The 17,316-nt window shown below is 32.5% G+C and overlaps 3 protein-coding genes across 3 annotated transcripts in view; 1 reads left to right on the top strand and 2 right to left on the bottom strand.

Moving 5' to 3' along the window:
- The window catches only part of LOC105457522 (mucin-6-like), a 22,497-nt gene extending 6,473 nt beyond the window's left edge, over positions 1–16,024 (top strand). The window contains exons 2-7 of the mRNA XM_011702230.1: positions 9,881–10,073; positions 10,228–10,343; positions 10,654–10,738; positions 14,864–14,986; positions 15,560–15,657; positions 15,932–16,024. Of these exons, the coding sequence (XP_011700532.1) occupies positions 10,025–10,073; positions 10,228–10,343; positions 10,654–10,738; positions 14,864–14,986; positions 15,560–15,657; positions 15,932–16,012 (552 nt within the window). The 5' untranslated portion in view covers positions 9,881–10,024 and the 3' untranslated portion in view covers positions 16,013–16,024. The remainder of the gene's footprint in view (positions 1–9,880; positions 10,074–10,227; positions 10,344–10,653; positions 10,739–14,863; positions 14,987–15,559; positions 15,658–15,931) is intronic.
- LOC105457504 (inducible metalloproteinase inhibitor protein) lies at positions 5,606–6,614 on the bottom strand. The gene is made up of 3 exons (XM_011702204.1): positions 6,463–6,614; positions 6,103–6,215; positions 5,606–5,912 (listed from the first exon to the last, which is right to left on the bottom strand). Exons 1-3 carry the CDS (start codon positions 6,512–6,514, stop codon positions 5,793–5,795), a joined length of 285 nt encoding a protein of 94 aa, XP_011700506.1. The 5' UTR covers positions 6,515–6,614; the 3' UTR covers positions 5,606–5,792.
- LOC105457505 lies at positions 6,517–7,422 on the bottom strand. Its single transcript, XM_011702205.1, has 2 exons — positions 6,815–7,422; positions 6,517–6,716 (listed from the first exon to the last, which is right to left on the bottom strand). The coding sequence occupies exons 1-2, from the start codon at positions 6,968–6,970 to the stop codon at positions 6,540–6,542; spliced, it is 333 nt and encodes a 110-aa protein (XP_011700507.1). The 5' UTR covers positions 6,971–7,422; the 3' UTR covers positions 6,517–6,539.
- Positions 16,025–17,316: the final 1,292 nt, after the last annotated feature.

Here is a 17,316-nt window from a genome sequence, read left to right as displayed (position 1 = left end):
TGTGTGTGTGTGTGTATATATGTATGTATATATACGAAGCGACCTAGACGAGTTCCAAACGCATGTGTTTGCGTTTGTGCAGGAGGGTGTACAAGGCTGCGTCAGGATGAAGAGACATTTTCGGCAGCGTGCTTTTTAATCCCCGCTGTTTCGCGATCCGCGAGGCCGTCCGAAATACGCGGATTTATGCGGACAACTGTTCGTACGAGCGAGCAATGGACGCTTTTAAATTCCGTCGATCCTCCATTGAAAACCGGATCGGGCGCCGTTAACCCTACCGGGTCGCACGCTATTCTCGGGTGTTATCGCGTCCCACCGGGAGACAAGGACGCCGGGATCCCGGGATTATTCGACAGTCTGAACCGACATAGAGACAATAATGTCAGGATTACGTCAAGCTCGACGAGGATTTCGGCCTCGCTTGCCTTAGACGCGCGTCAACCCGTGATGCGGCGCGCGGTTTCGAGTATCCTTATGGGTCCAGACTTCCCCATGACTTTTGCTAACGAGAATAATGTCCCGCGTACCTGCAGTCTGCCTCCATTTTTCAACTATTCCACGCTATTTCCCTTCTTTATCGCTCACTCGAGCGCCGCTACTCCCCGTTTACTGAGTTATATGCAGCCCGCCGTTTGGTATTCACGTAGCCGACTGGAACAACGTGACGTTCGGAATGTGCTCACCCTTTTTCCAAGATAAAGTTCCCGAAGATGTACGAGGCCAGGGTGAATTATTCGCGGCGCGTGTGGCACTATGCGTCGCGTGTCTCACGGCGATAATGTAGGCGCGGTGTAAATGTCATGTGCCACCATTTCTAAGATCGCGATCGCGTCGCGAGCAGCAGGATTTATTCAGTGACATGGTTAAAAAGAAGAAGAAAAAAAAAATTGCCATCTCCGCCAAAAACTTGTACGAAATTTGCACAGCTGTACAAAATATAACAAGCCAATTAAGTTACTAAAAATTATCTAAGTAACACGCAAAAAATATTTTTGAAAACAATGTTATATAATCATCGCAATTCTTGCGACACACACAACAGCATACAACGCTAAAATTTAGCGATTTGTATCCAAATATGGATGGCAATGCAATAATAAACGACACGATTACTAATCGTTCGTCATTGCCTAATGCTTACTTCTAATTTATTTCTGCAATTAAACCAGAACAGGTTCTTTTTTTTGTGTCAAAACGAATGCATAAAACTTTTGCAAGGTTCTCGTGATAAACAAAAAACTCGTTCCACTCTGCGGATGTCGTAATGACCGTCTGTCTATTGAGGACACACTTGAGAAATCCAATCATTTTTCCAATTAATTTAGGTATCGGTAGAGAGAGAGAGAGAGAATAAACGCTTATTTCAGAAAGACGCCAACAACAGAACAGAGAATCTCGGGCAAAAGGAAAGCATGATAACGAGCCACTTGTGAGAACAGAAATTTCTTCCTCTTTTCGACCAATTTTTGCGTCTGGACTATTGTGAAAAATTTCTAGCATTGCGTAAACAGTAAATAATCATCTTGGGAATCTAATGCTGCTTTAAATACGATAAAATGCGATGTCTGAAAGAGTCTCGTGAGTCACATCGTCCCGCGTACCTGCAGAGTCCTTCAGTTGCCAAAATAATAACCGGAATACCGGCGTAAGAATACGTTGAATAATACGTGTAGTTTCGTATGTCTTGTTAAAATTTACATAATCGTTATTAACTCAGCTACAGACTCCAAAGAACATAAATGTGTAAACATGACATAAATTGCTCGGCGATATAATCTTGTCATCGAAGAGATTCTCCTGCTTTCGAGAAACGAAAATTATAAAATATGCCTTCAATAATTGCAGATAATCCTCAGTAGCCTGTATAAACAAACATACCGGTTTGCACAGCTGTTGTCCGTTAATTGAATATTCATACAGCGGACAGTATTTACATTTTGTCGGATTATCACGTCGACCGAGAACCCGGGGAAAATGTATTTACATTGCGAAATTTCAAGAAGATCGCAATGAAGACGGACGATTCTGACTGCTTTTTTCAAATTGGTGGAAAAAAACCAGAAAAATTTCGGTTTTTTTCCGAAAAATTGGTTTTTTTTGCGAAAAATTGCTATGTAAACAATATACTATTTAATTTTTAATATTTTTCATTATATTAAATATGAATTGAGATTCAGAAAGTAATGTAAGTGATTTATTTTAATTTGCTCGTTAAAATGTGTAAATTTTTTATTTAAATTATATAATTTTTTATTGTAAATATAAGTTTATAACTTTTATAAGTTATAACTCTCGTATTTTATAGCATTATTAAAATATGATACCACGTATAAACGCTGGAATTAATAATGAGTTAATTTTTATGTTTGCATTTGATTACTATATTCCTTAAGATAAGGCTTATTTATTGTTAAATAAACTGTTTTAGGAAACGCAATTCTAACAACTAGTGTAAAGATTAACTTAAATTGATATTTACATTATGTATTTTTAAAGAGTTTTGATTATTAATTATTGTCAATTAAGAGCCATACGTTTTATTTGAAAAATACATTAACTCTGTTTTTTTTATTTATTTTTACATAATTTGCTTCTTATTTCTTTAGTATTTAACATTATCAGCAATAAATATATGCTCGTTATAAAATTTTTAAATTTTGAAAAGTATTATAAATGTAAAATGTGATAGGTTTTACGAATATGTACATGAAGTTTTCCATTGAATTTTTCTATCCCTTGGGAAAGAAACCGAAAAAATCCGCGGAAAAATTGAAAAAAACCGGTTTTTTTTCCAGCCTTTAAAAGACTGAGGAAAATTTCAAAGGGCGGTCGCAACTTTGCTTTCCAGCCGCGTTGCGTTTAATTGATTATATTTTTTCAATATCAATATTTCAATCGACATTTTACAAAGAAACTTTCATGTCTTGCAATGGGAAAAAATCTCTCATTGAGATACCCAATTATTTTACTCTCGCGGTATATCGTTAGTTTTACAGCGAGAATCAGTGGTAGAATCAAGTAGAAATAAATTCACGATAATGGTACACGTGCCAGTACGTAACGTGGTGCTCTAACCATTTCGAATTCAACCCTCGTTTCCTTGCAACGGGACCTCCGGCAGGGCAGCGGGAGTTTCGCATCGACGTCGCTTTGTGGAGGGTTGATCTGGCGGCCATGTTTGGTTAGAGAAAATTTCACAATCCCACCCCTCGTGGTCGGCCTTCACGATAGCAGCTTGCACGACACGTAAACTAACAAAGGGCTGTAAGCTCGTAATATCGCATGAAGGTACACTTCTCTAAAGCTTCACAAACTACGCATTCGAAAGTTCAGCTATACAAAACATGTTACATTTATGTATTTTTCTAAAACCAAGTGAAATTGCGTTTTTGCGATATATTTTTACAATACACTCTTTCCGTTTATTGAATTTCTTGCGATTCCGTGTACGCGATATGAGCTAGGGAAATACGGATAACTGTTTGCATTCTGCTAGCAGCTTTCGTACGCCGCTCGTGAATTTCGAAGAGATTTCATGTGGACGGGTAAATGGTCGATCGAGAGGGGTGCCATGGCGACCATGTCGGTTCCCAATTAAACAAATGCCGGCAGGAACTCGTGCAACCCCTCAGGCACCGGCGTCCATCTCTCCTTGCTCTCTTGGTGTACGTCAACGAATCTGCCCCTCTCTTTCTCATGCTCTCCTGGCACGAGAGGGTTTCGATCGTCGCACGTGTCGTGCGGCATGCGAAACTCGAGCTGGATTCACCACGTGTGCGCTTCATTTTCGAGCTACACTTACTCACAAAAGTTACACTGGGCTACGTTTGCTCAATGCAAATTGACAAAAAAAATGTGCATACGCACGCGCGTTTTGCAGAAATACTGTATTGCCTTTAATTTTTGTAAATGTAACTCAGGGAGAATTTTTTGTTTTTATTAATTGTTAAAATCGGAAGTCTGTAAATTGCAATAATTTATTATTATATTATTATGTTAGTCCATATAAAGAAATAACAAAATAATAATATAAAGAACATAAGAATCTAAAAATGCATAAAAAGAAAAATCAAAATATTTTAAAACATACATATTCTGAGTACCGAAAAAATATAGGAACATCAAAAAATGATAATGATCGTCGGATGTTTTATAAATTCTTTTTCCTTTTATCACTGATATCGGATGTGCGCAGATTTTTTAGATCAAGTGTACCTTCGCATTTCTCGCATCGTGCATCGTGCATCGTTCGCCGATCGCCCACGGCGTTAATGCGATCGACAGAGCGTATGAATCGCGCTCGCGTGAGCAACGGTTTCGTAATCGCGCGCTGTCCAGTGCATTTTAATCGCGAGCCACGTCACTAAATACGATGGTGAACATGTATAAAGAACGACGTCAGAAATTTCGAAGCTATCTCATGATATTTGCCGAGGCGTGGAAGAGAGATACGGGGGACACTCTCGCGAACGTCCTCCTCTCTCGGCTTCTGGATTACATTACGGGGCCAAATATTAGAGCACCTCTTCGGAACACCGGCCGAACTGTTTGTCTTACGCGATTGTACGTTCGAACATCGAGCCGGTTACTTCATTCGGCGTACCGGGCCGTCAGTAACCGGACGACGACTGTGGAGAAGCTTTGCTAATCCGAAAAGCGGCTTAAAGCAAACGCGAAGCCGATCCCGTCGAAAGACGGGGTTTCCGACTTCCGTCGTGTGTACTCTGAGTCGAGCATTATTATCTTGTTAGCGAACAATATTCCGGAAGAATGGCTTCATTCGAATCTGCGCTCGGCGCATCGAGGAAGATGCGCGGAAAATGTATTCACTTGCCTGTTATACCTAGACGATCGTGGTGGCAAGGTCGTTACCTTATAAAATTATTATCAGTACAATTATTATCAATACGCAACGTACTGAAGAGATAAATAATAATATCAATCATATAATTGACAAAAAAATAAATAAATGAGATACTGCAGTGAGATAAGAAAAAGTAAAAAAAGTGGTATCTTTTATTTTGTATTTTTCTCTCTAAAACTCATAAGTTGGAAGAGTATGCAGCAAATAAAAAATATAAAAATAATTTAATCTTTGAGATAAAAAGAATAAATTGGCTTCATTCGATCTTTTATGCATAAACTGTTCTTGCAGCATAATCCGGATTTTTTGAGGCTATTGTGACGTTCATTCTGTTAAGAATTTATGTTTTCGTCATTAATTTTGTATTCTTGTTGGCAGAGTGATAAGCGTTTTCGCAATTCTGAAACTTCTATTAGCATTTTATTAGCATTTATATGATGTTGACTGAACCTATTATTCGATGCCTTAAGAAGTCTAATTATTTGTACAGTAGCGATGGTTGTTACTTGTACAATGCAATTTATCTAAAATGTTATTTTAAATATAAAAAATAATATTTTCAATATTATATCTCTTAGAAAAATGTAATGAAAAATACATCACACTATTTATATTGGTAAATATTTTTTATTATTAAGTAGTACAATCTGTATCATTCATATTAAATAATAACTAAATATCGGACGAGAGAAAAATTACTGGACTTTTAAAATATTTTTATGTATAGAAAAATACATTTAATTTATTAATGTATAAAATATATTTATACCAAAATTATTTATACATTTTACAAGTATAAATATTTATATCCAACTGAAACATATTGAGATATAATGTTAGATAAAATAATTGTTAACAACGTGGGCAATAAAAATAGAAGTGAATAATCAACACAAAAGTCATGTAATTTATTTTCTCATCGGGGAATTTATTTATTCTCTAGAATACTTTCCCCTTCTTTGGGACAACTCTCTATAGAAACACACGGACCAGTATCGTTTTGAATTCGCGCATATCCTTGCTTGCAGTAACAAGCATCGTTACATTTCTAAAAAAAATTAATAAAAATAATAATATTAATAAACAGAAATAATATCTAAAATATTATAATAAAAATATATTCATATTCCCATAGTTTACAAATTAATTATATCATGTATTATATACAGAGCATTAATTGCAAAGTAAATTTTTATATAAATAATTTAAAATAAAGATCGATTCATTAATGCACTTACGACGTTTACTATAGGACAAAATTGACCCAAGTTGTTACAAGTTGTTTGACAGGCCGATCCACATTGATACTCCTCATTTTCGCGAGTACATTCAAGTTCTGTTGCAATTGTGTCTAAAAGCGATTAGATTTCGTGTATTTATTACGTGCATCGCATCGGCAAAAAAAGAAAGATAAATTATACTGATTCTCTAATAAGAATTTATATAAATGAATATAATTTAGATTTTTTGTGCTTAGTAAGTCATTTAAAAAACTCTGATGAGAACAAAAAATATATTCATTATTAATTTACATTACATCAGCATTTTTAAAATAAAAATACAAAAAAATCAATAGCATTATTAAATATGCATATTACTTGCAACAAATATCGCCAATCCAATGAGTAATATTATCGCTGTGCGAGACATAATTGATTTTTCAACTCTGCACAATTCACAACTCTGAGTAACTCGCACGACTGGTGTGACTTCGTTGTTTCAAGGATCTTATATATGGACGATTCCATATTAAAACACAGCAAATAAAAACGAACAACTTGGAACAAATACTTATTTGTTGTTCGATTTGGCGAACGTGGAATCGCTCGTATATAAAGATGTTTGGAAATTCCTGCGAGTAATTATCATACATAATATGACTTCTTCGTGAAGGTTAGCGCGCGCGAAACGTGCACATGGAATTGTAATTTTTCATATATATGAATTCACCGTTTGTAAGTGCTCTTTTTTTCTTCGCGTCTGCGGTAGCCAAGGTAAGTTATTTAAAGATAATTTCGTGCCTGCCGCTGAATGAGCGAGGTAACGATAATGCATCTGGGAATCTTCTTTTTCCTTTTCAAAGCTAATTCGTTCAGTCACCTTCATGCTGTATGACACGCGCAACGGGGAAGGTCGAGGTATAATAGAGATACTGTCTGCCTGGCAACGTGTGATTCCCCGTCTTATAATATATGCGATACGCAGACTATCGTGGATCTCGGGAAACGGGTGTGTAGGTATTATACCGGATTATGTCATACGACCGTTGTTTTCTTGCGCTTTTATTTTTGCATTATACGCAACGGAAAAACGGGGTCGCTATCAGTTAACCTCACTGGAAAATTAAGGTGCGCGTTATTACTTGAATGTCATATATGTAACACGTACACAACATTGTTTATATTTGCAAACAGATGTTTGCAACAGAGGATATCTTATCTGCGGCACATGTGCGCGTTTTTTATGCATGCTTTCGTATATTCCTCGCATAATATGTAATTAACGATCAGTAATTAACAAACAGAAATTGCCATTGCATAAGTTTTTTATGCATGCTTTCGTATATTCCTCGCATAATATGTAATTAACGATCAGTAATTAACGAACAGAAATTGCCGTTGCATAAGTATACAAATTTGATTTTGTATACCTTGCGCATGCTGAATAATAGAGAAGCAAGATTTTATAACATGAAAAATAAAAATAATAATAAAAAGTTGAGTAGAGTACTAGAAATATTCTGTAATTTGTGCATATCGCTTGCCGGATTGCGGTCAGTAAAGTCACGATGGGGTCAGTAGGACAGAGTCACGATAGTTATCGTCTACTTGCTGCTCGATACAAAAGCTGAACGGTGAAAGCAGCGAGAACGAGGTAGGATGTACAGTGAGAGGAAGTACGAAGGCTGACCGGAAGGCGAAGGCAGGCGAATAAGCGAGAAATCTCGAGGAACTCCCCGAATCGAGTTTTCCGCTGTCAGAGCCAAATGGCGGTGCGTCGTGAAATGCTGAGTAAGACAGCCGAGAGAATGGTATACAATAATGGGACATTACACGCTGGGTTTTCCAAGTAATTAAGTCGGCTCGTCGTTGTTTTCGTTCATGCGTCCGCCTAGCGCTTCGAATCTCTATTATGGTATCGCGAAGCGGTAATCTACAGCTTCTCGTTTCTTGGACTAAAAAATAAGATAAAGTTCTTTCGCAAGAGTTACGCGCGTTTAATATGAATGAAACACTTGTTATTTATATCGCAAACAGTAATGTAAATAAATTGACTTACTTTTTTAGATATCGTAGATAGACTGCACTTTATGATCTATCTGAGTATGTCATCTTTTGAGATAAATTATTCTATCGTCGCCTTAATCCGAGAAAGAAAAAAAAAGTTACAATCGGCAAAGTTGAGTTTTACACACAGACAATAATTCAATTCCCCATTCTAATAAATTTGATTTGAATCGCCGGATACTCGATTCTCGGCGCACTTTACGTGAAATAAAAAAAAAACTATGTGCCAGGAGAAAATGAGGGGAAGCAGAAGGGTCAGACTGATTCACTTGGGCCATCTCGCCGATGGCGAAATGGCATTTAGGGTAAAAGCGTGTTCGGGAAGCGGCCGGAGGATTGAGCGACCGTCGAGCTTACGCCGACAAAGTGGAACACAACGTACGCGTTTTGCAAGCCTGAAATTTCCCGATTGATCGAACGAGAGCTATGCCCTGCCTGTATCGTCCCGGCTCTAATTACTGAACATCAGTAATTTAGTTCGCTAAATTCTAAAGTTCTAAAACGTTATTAACGACGACGTATTTATGTGAGACGTATTTATGTGTCTTGCTACTTTTTTTTTCTAACCGACCGATCTTTGATCGCTGACAGATACCGCATAGAAAAACAGAACGCAATTACATACGGACGGGGAATAACATCTGAGAATAATTAGAAATGACATATCTAACGAGCCGCTGCGAATAACATATGTTAATAAAAATATATATAGAGATTTCCTTCCATATATCTTTTCCGCTAATAGTTGCTATTTCTGAATCTCCTGTGCAGTAGCGAATCTAAGGTTACTTTTAGATGCGCTTAAAAAAAATACATAAAAACATAGGATAAAAATAACAGCGCATAAAAATGAACGTAGCAATTGTACGTTATTCTTTTTATAATATTTTCTAACATTACGATTGTAATTACGTTGGAATTCTGAGTAATATCGTTAACGGTAATAAACGCAGTTTTTATGTGTATATAATGCGTAACCATAAAGTTCTGTGCTGACGTAATAGGTTATAATAATAATTTTCAAAACGCGAACTGCTGATCAGGGTCTACTGTAAAATTAGCGAGTTATTATTATTAAAAAAAATAAAAAAAAATAAAAAATTTATTATCTAATCTTCACAAAATATGTCTTATTTTTTATATTATAAATTCACACTAATTATATTATAAATATTATAAACATATACTAATTATAACTGTAAGATACTATGATTTTGAATAATTTTGAAGAATTCAAAAAACTACCGCTGTACCCCGAGGGTTCCCTTTTTATAGGATTAAAAAAAATGTGTTCGTCTTTCTGAAAAACTCATAGGACAAGATTACTTATATAATTTTATCTTAAAGTAGCTAAGTGCACGACAGTCAAAATTTTTCTGCAGAATTCGTAGAGCAAAATTACTAATTGGACAGAGTGTTGAATTTTTATCTTAAGTGTACATATCGCATATTTGCTTCTAGAAACGTGATTTTCATGTTGTTACTATATAAGTTAAACGGCGGAAGTAGTATTCTATCAAACATCGAAAGTGAACTAATTTAACTTCATAAAAAAATCATCACAACTCAAAAAGGATCATTTATAAAGATTATGAAACAAAAATGACAATTAATAATATTAAGTATATGACACATACACTTTTTTTTACTAATATTATTTAATTAATCAATAATTTTCTGTCAAATTGAAAAATAGCTTCTTCACTTCTGAGAAACTTGATTTTTCCAGTGTCACGTTTTTACAACAATAATCTCAGCTTAAAGAATTTCTTGGAGTGGGTACCAGGATCACACTATATACTGGTCGGTATATAAGTGCGCGCGTTTTGCCGCTAGCATCAGTTCAGAAAATAAGATTCAAGGATTATTAATCATGTCTCGCGTTAGTCTCGTATTGCTTGTTGTGATTGGAGTGCTTTGCAGTAAGTTTTGCGTTACGCAAGAATTTATTACGTTTCCTCAGTTCGCAATTAATTCGAATTTTCATGAACAATTCTTGTAAATCTTGATTTTTTTTACTTGTAATTTTATATTGTATTTGAATTTGACTATATTTTGTGCCCTGCATACGCACAGGCACGACTATTGCCCAGAGAGGTCCGCAGAGATGTGGGCCAAATCAAGTGTGGGACACTTGTGGGACAGCATGTCCACTAACTTGTCACGGGCCTAATCCTGAAACTTGCACATATGTATGTTTAATATTTATTCATTAAAAATATAACTTACTATATGTGATGCATTTAATATTTTTAAAAATATTTCAATAATTTTTATACCCTCCAAAATTATTGAGAGAACAAAGCATAAAAAACTGCATTTTGTTAAATCCTGCACCCTGGTATTTATTATTTGATTTTGCTAAGTACGCGAATTCCACTGAAAGTTATGTTTTTTCTTAAGCGAAAACACTGTATAATTAATTACAGAGCATTTCTTTACTTATATATATTATACACAAACAGATTATCTGAATATTTCACGATACTATTCTTTTTTCAGCAATGCGTGGCAGGATGCCGATGCAGAGAGGGATATCTACTAAATAACGCAGGAACATGTGTGGATGCTCCAGAATGCTACGCTTAATCGATATATGTTTACTAAAGAGCTGAGAAATTTTGTTTACGCCAACGAGATTTTTACAAAAATTTTCTTACTAAAAATAAAAATCGTGATTGTCGATATGTCAGTAATATATGTTATATATAACATTTGTTAAATGCAATATGATCTAATTTTTGTTTGCTTACATAATAACTGATTAATGACAAATAAATAACGATGTAAGATTATGAATATAAATATTTGTCTCTCTATTATATAATATTAGATACCTAAATCTTTGTGCAAATTTACAATGATTAAAAATCAAAAATTGCATAGCACAAATCTTTCTAAATATAAATGGAAAATAATTAAGTTGCGTGCGTGTGTTCTATAAATTATTTTTACGAAAAAAAATTATTATTGCGATAAATCATCTGCTTTTTATGGATTACTAAAACATTATGTAAATGTTATTTAAGTCAGTGTAAACAAATTAATTCTGTAAACCTGCCTTGAATATAAATATTTTTATGAATCCAGGATAAAAACTATACGAAGTTAACATGACTATTTGCGAGAAATAAACTTTTAATATTTTATTCTTGTATTCACCTTAATTCATTGCAATGATATTTCGCACTAGTATGTTTAAAAAGCTTACAAATAAATTAAATATTTTCACAAAACAGCAGATAAAAAGTATTGAAGAATCATTTGAGTGAAACAATTAAAATAATTGAATCCGTAATAAAGTATATACTCTGTACGTTTGCTAATCCAATTTTATACATTTTTAAGTATTAATTTTAAGTACTAATTTCATAGTGATGATGTGTCTGTTTTTTTCATTCCTTCTTGTTTTTTTCTTTTTTTGGAAACACATACTTTAAAATAAATGTATAAAGAACAGACGATGGATGGGAATATGTTTAAGAATATGTATTTTATGATTCATATTGAAATATGACAGTTGAGGAAAAGACAAACAATATGCGATAAAAGCCAGCAAGTGTGATTAATAAATCGCTGACTCTTTTCTTTCCTCTTTATATTCAGTGTAAGTAATAATCAATATATGTATGTTTAATACAATTTATTTATTAAAAATAATAATGTACTATATGTAATGCGTTTAATATTTCTAAAAATATTTTAATTGTCTTTATACCCTTCGAAATTATTGAGAGAATAGAGCATAAAATAAACGTAGTTTTTATTTTATGCTCTATTCTCTCAATAATTTCGAAGGGTATAAAGACAATTTTTTCGTAAAAATAATTTATAGCACACACGCACGCAGCTTAATTATTTTGTTAAATCCTATAATCGTATTAAAGTTAAGAATAATTCTTTTCTAGAAATATAAAATCATGAATACATTATAATAATATAATGTATTATAATGCATTTTAATACATTATAATACATTATAAAATTTTATTCTAGCAGTGCATCAAAAGTAATAACATGCTTTGAACATGATTTTGACATGTCAGATTTTATGTGTCAATATTATCGAACATACTTTGCAAGAACCAGAAATTTAAAGATAATGCTTGATTCCATAACTGTATTAATTGTGTAACTTTGATTAATTTTTCCACAAGAAATTAGACGCACAGACATACGAGATGTATTTTCTCCATACTAATTATGTTATGAGGAAATTTTCATTGTAATATACGAATGACTAGGTATCTCGAATGCGGAAGAACCGATACTAATAATAAGTATCGCATGTACGAACTAAGAATGCAATGCAATAGCTGGAAAAAAATACTGAAATAACGGAAACTCTTGAATCTATTTTTTGTTGTTATATAAGGCAGAAAGCACGATTATCTTAACAATTAAGTTCTATTATCGCAAAATAAACAGTAATTGTTGTTTTTTTTCCACGACTATGTGTATTTATAGCGTTTTAAAAGATAAAAGAAATAATAAGTGTCCATGAGAAACAAAAACAATTTAACATGCTATAAAAAGAAATATGTAAAAGTCAAACGTATCGGTTCATGAAGCAAAAATGTATTACACATAACATTGAGAAATCATATCAATATGTCTAATTGTTTTTTTTTTTTATTACCTATAGAATGCATAAAAGATTGCATTATTTTCTTGTGTATATAACTAAATTATTATAATCTACATATCATCAGTTCTTTAAATTTAAAAAAAAGCTTATTTAAGCATATAGATTATTAAAAAACTTTATCAGTTCTAGAATAGATTTTTATTTATTCGGAGAGTAAAGGAAAGGATCATGTGGAAGACAGCATTTATATTTTTTCGCTTCTTGTCACATTTCTGAGAAGCAAATGAAGATTCGTACGTCAGTGCTGTTTAAATAACAAGGTTTCATGGAGTGAATAAGATATTAGCTAATATTGAATATATATATATTAAGAGAAACGTCGCATATGGTTGCTACATCAATAGTATCAGTTATCTGCATATTTCGTATAAGTTATTGTTTAGAAAATTGCCCTATATAAATAAAACGTGAGGGCTCATTTTTTTTGCAAATATATAAAATTAAAAAAGACGTACCTTTGATATTATACTGTATTATAATTAAACTTTATTTATATGAAAAAAATACGTATGCAAAATGTGATATTATTCGCATGCATGTAGAAAATATTAGTTATTTAACGCGTGAAAATCAATAGTAGATTCTTTAAAATCAATATTATGAAAGAAAATAATTATGAAACGGTTAGGTGTGAACATATGCCTTCCGTTTTCAGTGACTGCAATAAGTGTATATTCTATATATATATATTTTTTTTATGTTTAATATTCTAATTATATAGACAGAAAAGGAGAGTTTTGTCGTTGTAATTTTATCTTATAGCGTGAGATAAATCAGTCATTGATCAGTTCCTGATCGTATATCTTAAAAAATCACTTTACAATTAATTATTGTTATAACATATTAAAATATTATATCAAAATAGAAATATATAAATATATAGTATATTTGATATATATTAAATTGTGAAAAATACATTAAAAATATTTTAGCAACGCAAATAAGCGCGCTATTATTTCAAATTCGTTTATTGATTAATTGACTTATTATTTATTTGATTATTGACTAATTTACTTGTAATACAAGTGGTACTGTAATACGTGCTCTTATGGAGTACTTTATTTAAAGATTAACTGACTTAGATAATCAATTATCAATCAGATCTATATCAGTTTATATAAGAAAGGAGTAATATTTACTCATCCAATCGTTATTTTCCACGAGCTTTTGGAAAATTTATTTAACATAAATATTTGTGAGTTATTGTAATTTAAAAAAAAACTGGACGCATGTTAAAAATATCGCGTGTTTCACTCATACTTATCCGTAACGTGCTAAATATATCGCCAATAATCTAGGTCCTAGGACTAAACAATCGACGTAAAAAGTATCGTGTAAATCTTCGTAAGTGACATTATATATGTTTCTTGGAAACAAGATATATTGAGTGCAAATACCAAATTCAAGTAGTAAAGGTCGAGAGATATAGTCAACCTCGTTAGCGAGACTGCATCATCGAGTCTTACCGAAATCTATTTTCGAACGCAAGACAAGTGACTGAATTGTTTTACATACATTATACTCTCGGTTGAATTAATACTGGTATTTAAACTTTTTTATGTCTAAAACCTGCAGTTATCTTCGAACATTCTAATTATACACTAACGAGAATTATAAATGATAATTAATAAATAATTAATGGAGATCTATAATTACAAATGATAATTGACCATAGACGTAAATTTGATAAAATATTGTTGAGATAAGACTTCTATCAGTTTTATCCTCTTGCCATGTTTGTGATTGTAAAAAAACTATTAAGTCTAAAGTCAACATCGATATTATCGAACATTTAGTTTCAAGAATAAAATCCAAGACATCTGCTTTTCAATTTCACTAGATAATTAGGGATTAGATTACAAGTCCACCGACAAGAAAGCATGTTTAAAATTCGTATCACGTTTCGATAACGGACCGAGTTTCTGAGCCAACGGTCACGTAACAAAACTGTACAATGAGGTTTCCGTCAAAAAAAAGAAGGAAGTGAGCATACCGAAAAAAATGTCTATCTCGGGATGTCAACACATGCGTCGCGATAGAAGGCCACCTATCGTCGTATATAAGCTGAGTGGAACGGAGCGCTATCATCAGTCTATCTCGAGTTGTACGAGTGCAAGCAACGTAAATTCGAAGACATGGCCCGTGCAGTAGCTTTCCTCCTCCTCATCGTGGCAGTCGCCACCATCAGTAAGTTCAACACAACAATAATTGAAATTGTTGAACATCGAAATTTTATTGCAATTTCATGAGTTTCATAAATCTTTATATTGTTGTAAGGTTGTGCAAGTGTTAGATTGCGCAAAATTGTATAATAAAAATTATAAATAATCGAATCTGTCAAGTAAAGTTACGAATGAAGTAAAAAAGTGAATTATATCTATTGGCCTCACTATCCATTTTTTTCTATTTTTTTATTTAAAAAAGAATGTTTTAATAGTCTTTTCAAAGAATTTCGTGCATGTATTTGCAACGGAAAAATATTATTTAATAGGAAAAGAATAAATCTTTCGCATCAATTTATCATTCTATCTATTAATTAATAAAAGATAACATTGCGTTTTTGTTGCAAACGTAAAATAATAAGCTTTTTCCTGACAACAAGCATTTGACATTCGTTTTATGGATCTCGTTGCAGAAAAAACATTTATGAAGTAGGGAAAGCACAACTAAAGAATATTTTACATAGTAACAATATTTTTACAGAAACTTTAGTAAATAAAGGATAAATAATTAACTTCTTTTAAAATTCTGTTTGTGTAGATGCTGCGCCTAATTGCGGTCCAAACGAACAATACAATAGCTGTGGTACAAAGTGTCAACCCACCTGTGAAAATCCATCACCTCAAGTTTGTACACTGGTCAGTATTGCATCTTCTAACGAGAAAGATATATTAAAAAATTGTATAAATAATCTCTTGTTAAATATTTTAACAAAACAAAGTTTTTTTCTTTGTGTCGAAAAAATACACCTGGAATCGACTAGCGCCTATAAATAATAAGTTTAGTTTAACATATTACGTGTACATTTTAACAAATAAAATCTATAAAAATGTACTTGAAATTTTAAAATAACTTTGTTTAAATGAAACCTATGGTATATTTATTTTTTGATTGTTTTATTTTGTTTTATAGGCATGTATTCCTGGATGCGAATGCGTAAGCGGATTTGTAAAGAATGCAAATAACCAATGTGTATTAACGCAACAGTGTTAATCATTCAGAAAAAATGTTTTTTAAACAAATATGCAATATGTATCATATAAAATAATACGCAAATCCAATAGGCGTTAAAAACCTTCTCACAGATTATATAGTAAGCTTGTTGCACAAATCTATAGTTGTATCCATTAATCTGAATAATTTTATTATAGTATATTAAATAAGTGTACTGACTTTAATTTGTGAACATATCACGTTTCATGTTTTTAATAAAATTAACTTAAAGAAAATATTAAAGAAAACTTTGTGTCATATTTTAGAACCCTGCTTAGGTATATCCTCTTTAAGAACCTTGTTAATATCATAATAATTATGATATATATACAATTGTATTCAATAATATTTTATGTAATATCAATACTTTTCAGCGGAAAGATATTCAAAATAAAATGCACCTACGTTTTCTAAATGTCTTCTAAAAATATTCTCTCTCTCTCTCTCTCTCTCTCTCTCTCTCTCTCTCTTCTCTCTCTCTCTGTTATTAAATCAAAACAATTATTAAATTATTAAAAAATAATAATAATAAACAAAAATAAAATTACATAATATTCAAAATTGCAAGACGTTTTGCTATTTCTAACTGAATATTATCGGATCATATTTAATATCAATAATTTCAATCTTTAATTTCGACATTTCTCATAACAAATAAATGTATAAAAGTAATATACAATACAATAAATTTATTGTATTTATACCATATCTATTATTGCTATAAAATAAAGATAATGGTGCAATATATATATGAGTCAATCAAGTGTCTTGTAAATAACGACAGATAAGTAATGCGCGGCGTAACCTTGTAGCAGCAAAAAGCGATGCGCACATAGCGTGACCTTATTAGGTGTTAACCGTCAGTTACAATGGTAACAAATTTCATTCCTTTTCCTTACAACAACTTAGTGCATGTTAACATGGTATCGTGTGATAAGGATACGTCAACAAAAAAGCAACGTGCAGTAATTGAATTTTTAAGTGCTGAAAGCACCAGCTAAAATTCATCATTATTTAAAGATTATGTGTAGTGAAAGGTCCACACAAGTACTGTAAATCATAGAGTCATTAAATTTCGGTAATGTGAGCCGGGACACGTTTGTCGATGAACCTGGCAGTGGAAGACCGGTTTCGGTAATTGATAAAAAATCATCCAAAAAGTAGCTGATGAAATCTTCTGTGAGCAGTCCTTTCACCGTACCTAGCCTTTAAACGACGATGTATTTCAATTGCATTTCAATGGCGTTATTAGCACTTAAAAATTCAAACACTGCGTTTATTATTTGAACGTTGTTGACATATTC

This window comes from Wasmannia auropunctata, unplaced genomic scaffold, assembly GCF_000956235.1.
Source record: "Wasmannia auropunctata unplaced genomic scaffold, wasmannia.A_1.0 LD335214.1, whole genome shotgun sequence".
NCBI classification, from domain to species: domain Eukaryota; kingdom Metazoa; phylum Arthropoda; class Insecta; order Hymenoptera; family Formicidae; genus Wasmannia; species Wasmannia auropunctata.
The sequence above is the reverse complement of the archived record's forward strand: the minus strand, read 5'-3'. Positions and strand labels throughout refer to the sequence as shown.

Coding starts and splice junctions, on each gene's coding strand:
- LOC105457504 (XM_011702204.1), bottom strand. CDS start 6,514: ATGTCTCGCACAGCGATAATATTACTCATTGGATTGGCGATATTTGTT. Junction 6,216..6,462: donor ATTGGCGATATTTGTTGCAA/GTAATATGCATA, acceptor AATCGCTTTTAG/ACACAATTGCAACAGAACTT. Junction 5,913..6,102: donor TTTGTCCTATAGTAAACGTC/GTAAGTGCATTA, acceptor AATTTTTTTTAG/AAATGTAACGATGCTTGTTA.
- LOC105457505 (XM_011702205.1), bottom strand. CDS start 6,970: ATGAAGGTGACTGAACGAATTAGCTTTGAAAAGGAAAAAGAAGATTCC. Junction 6,717..6,814: donor AAAAAGAGCACTTACAAACG/GTGAATTCATAT, acceptor AATTACTCGCAG/GAATTTCCAAACATCTTTAT.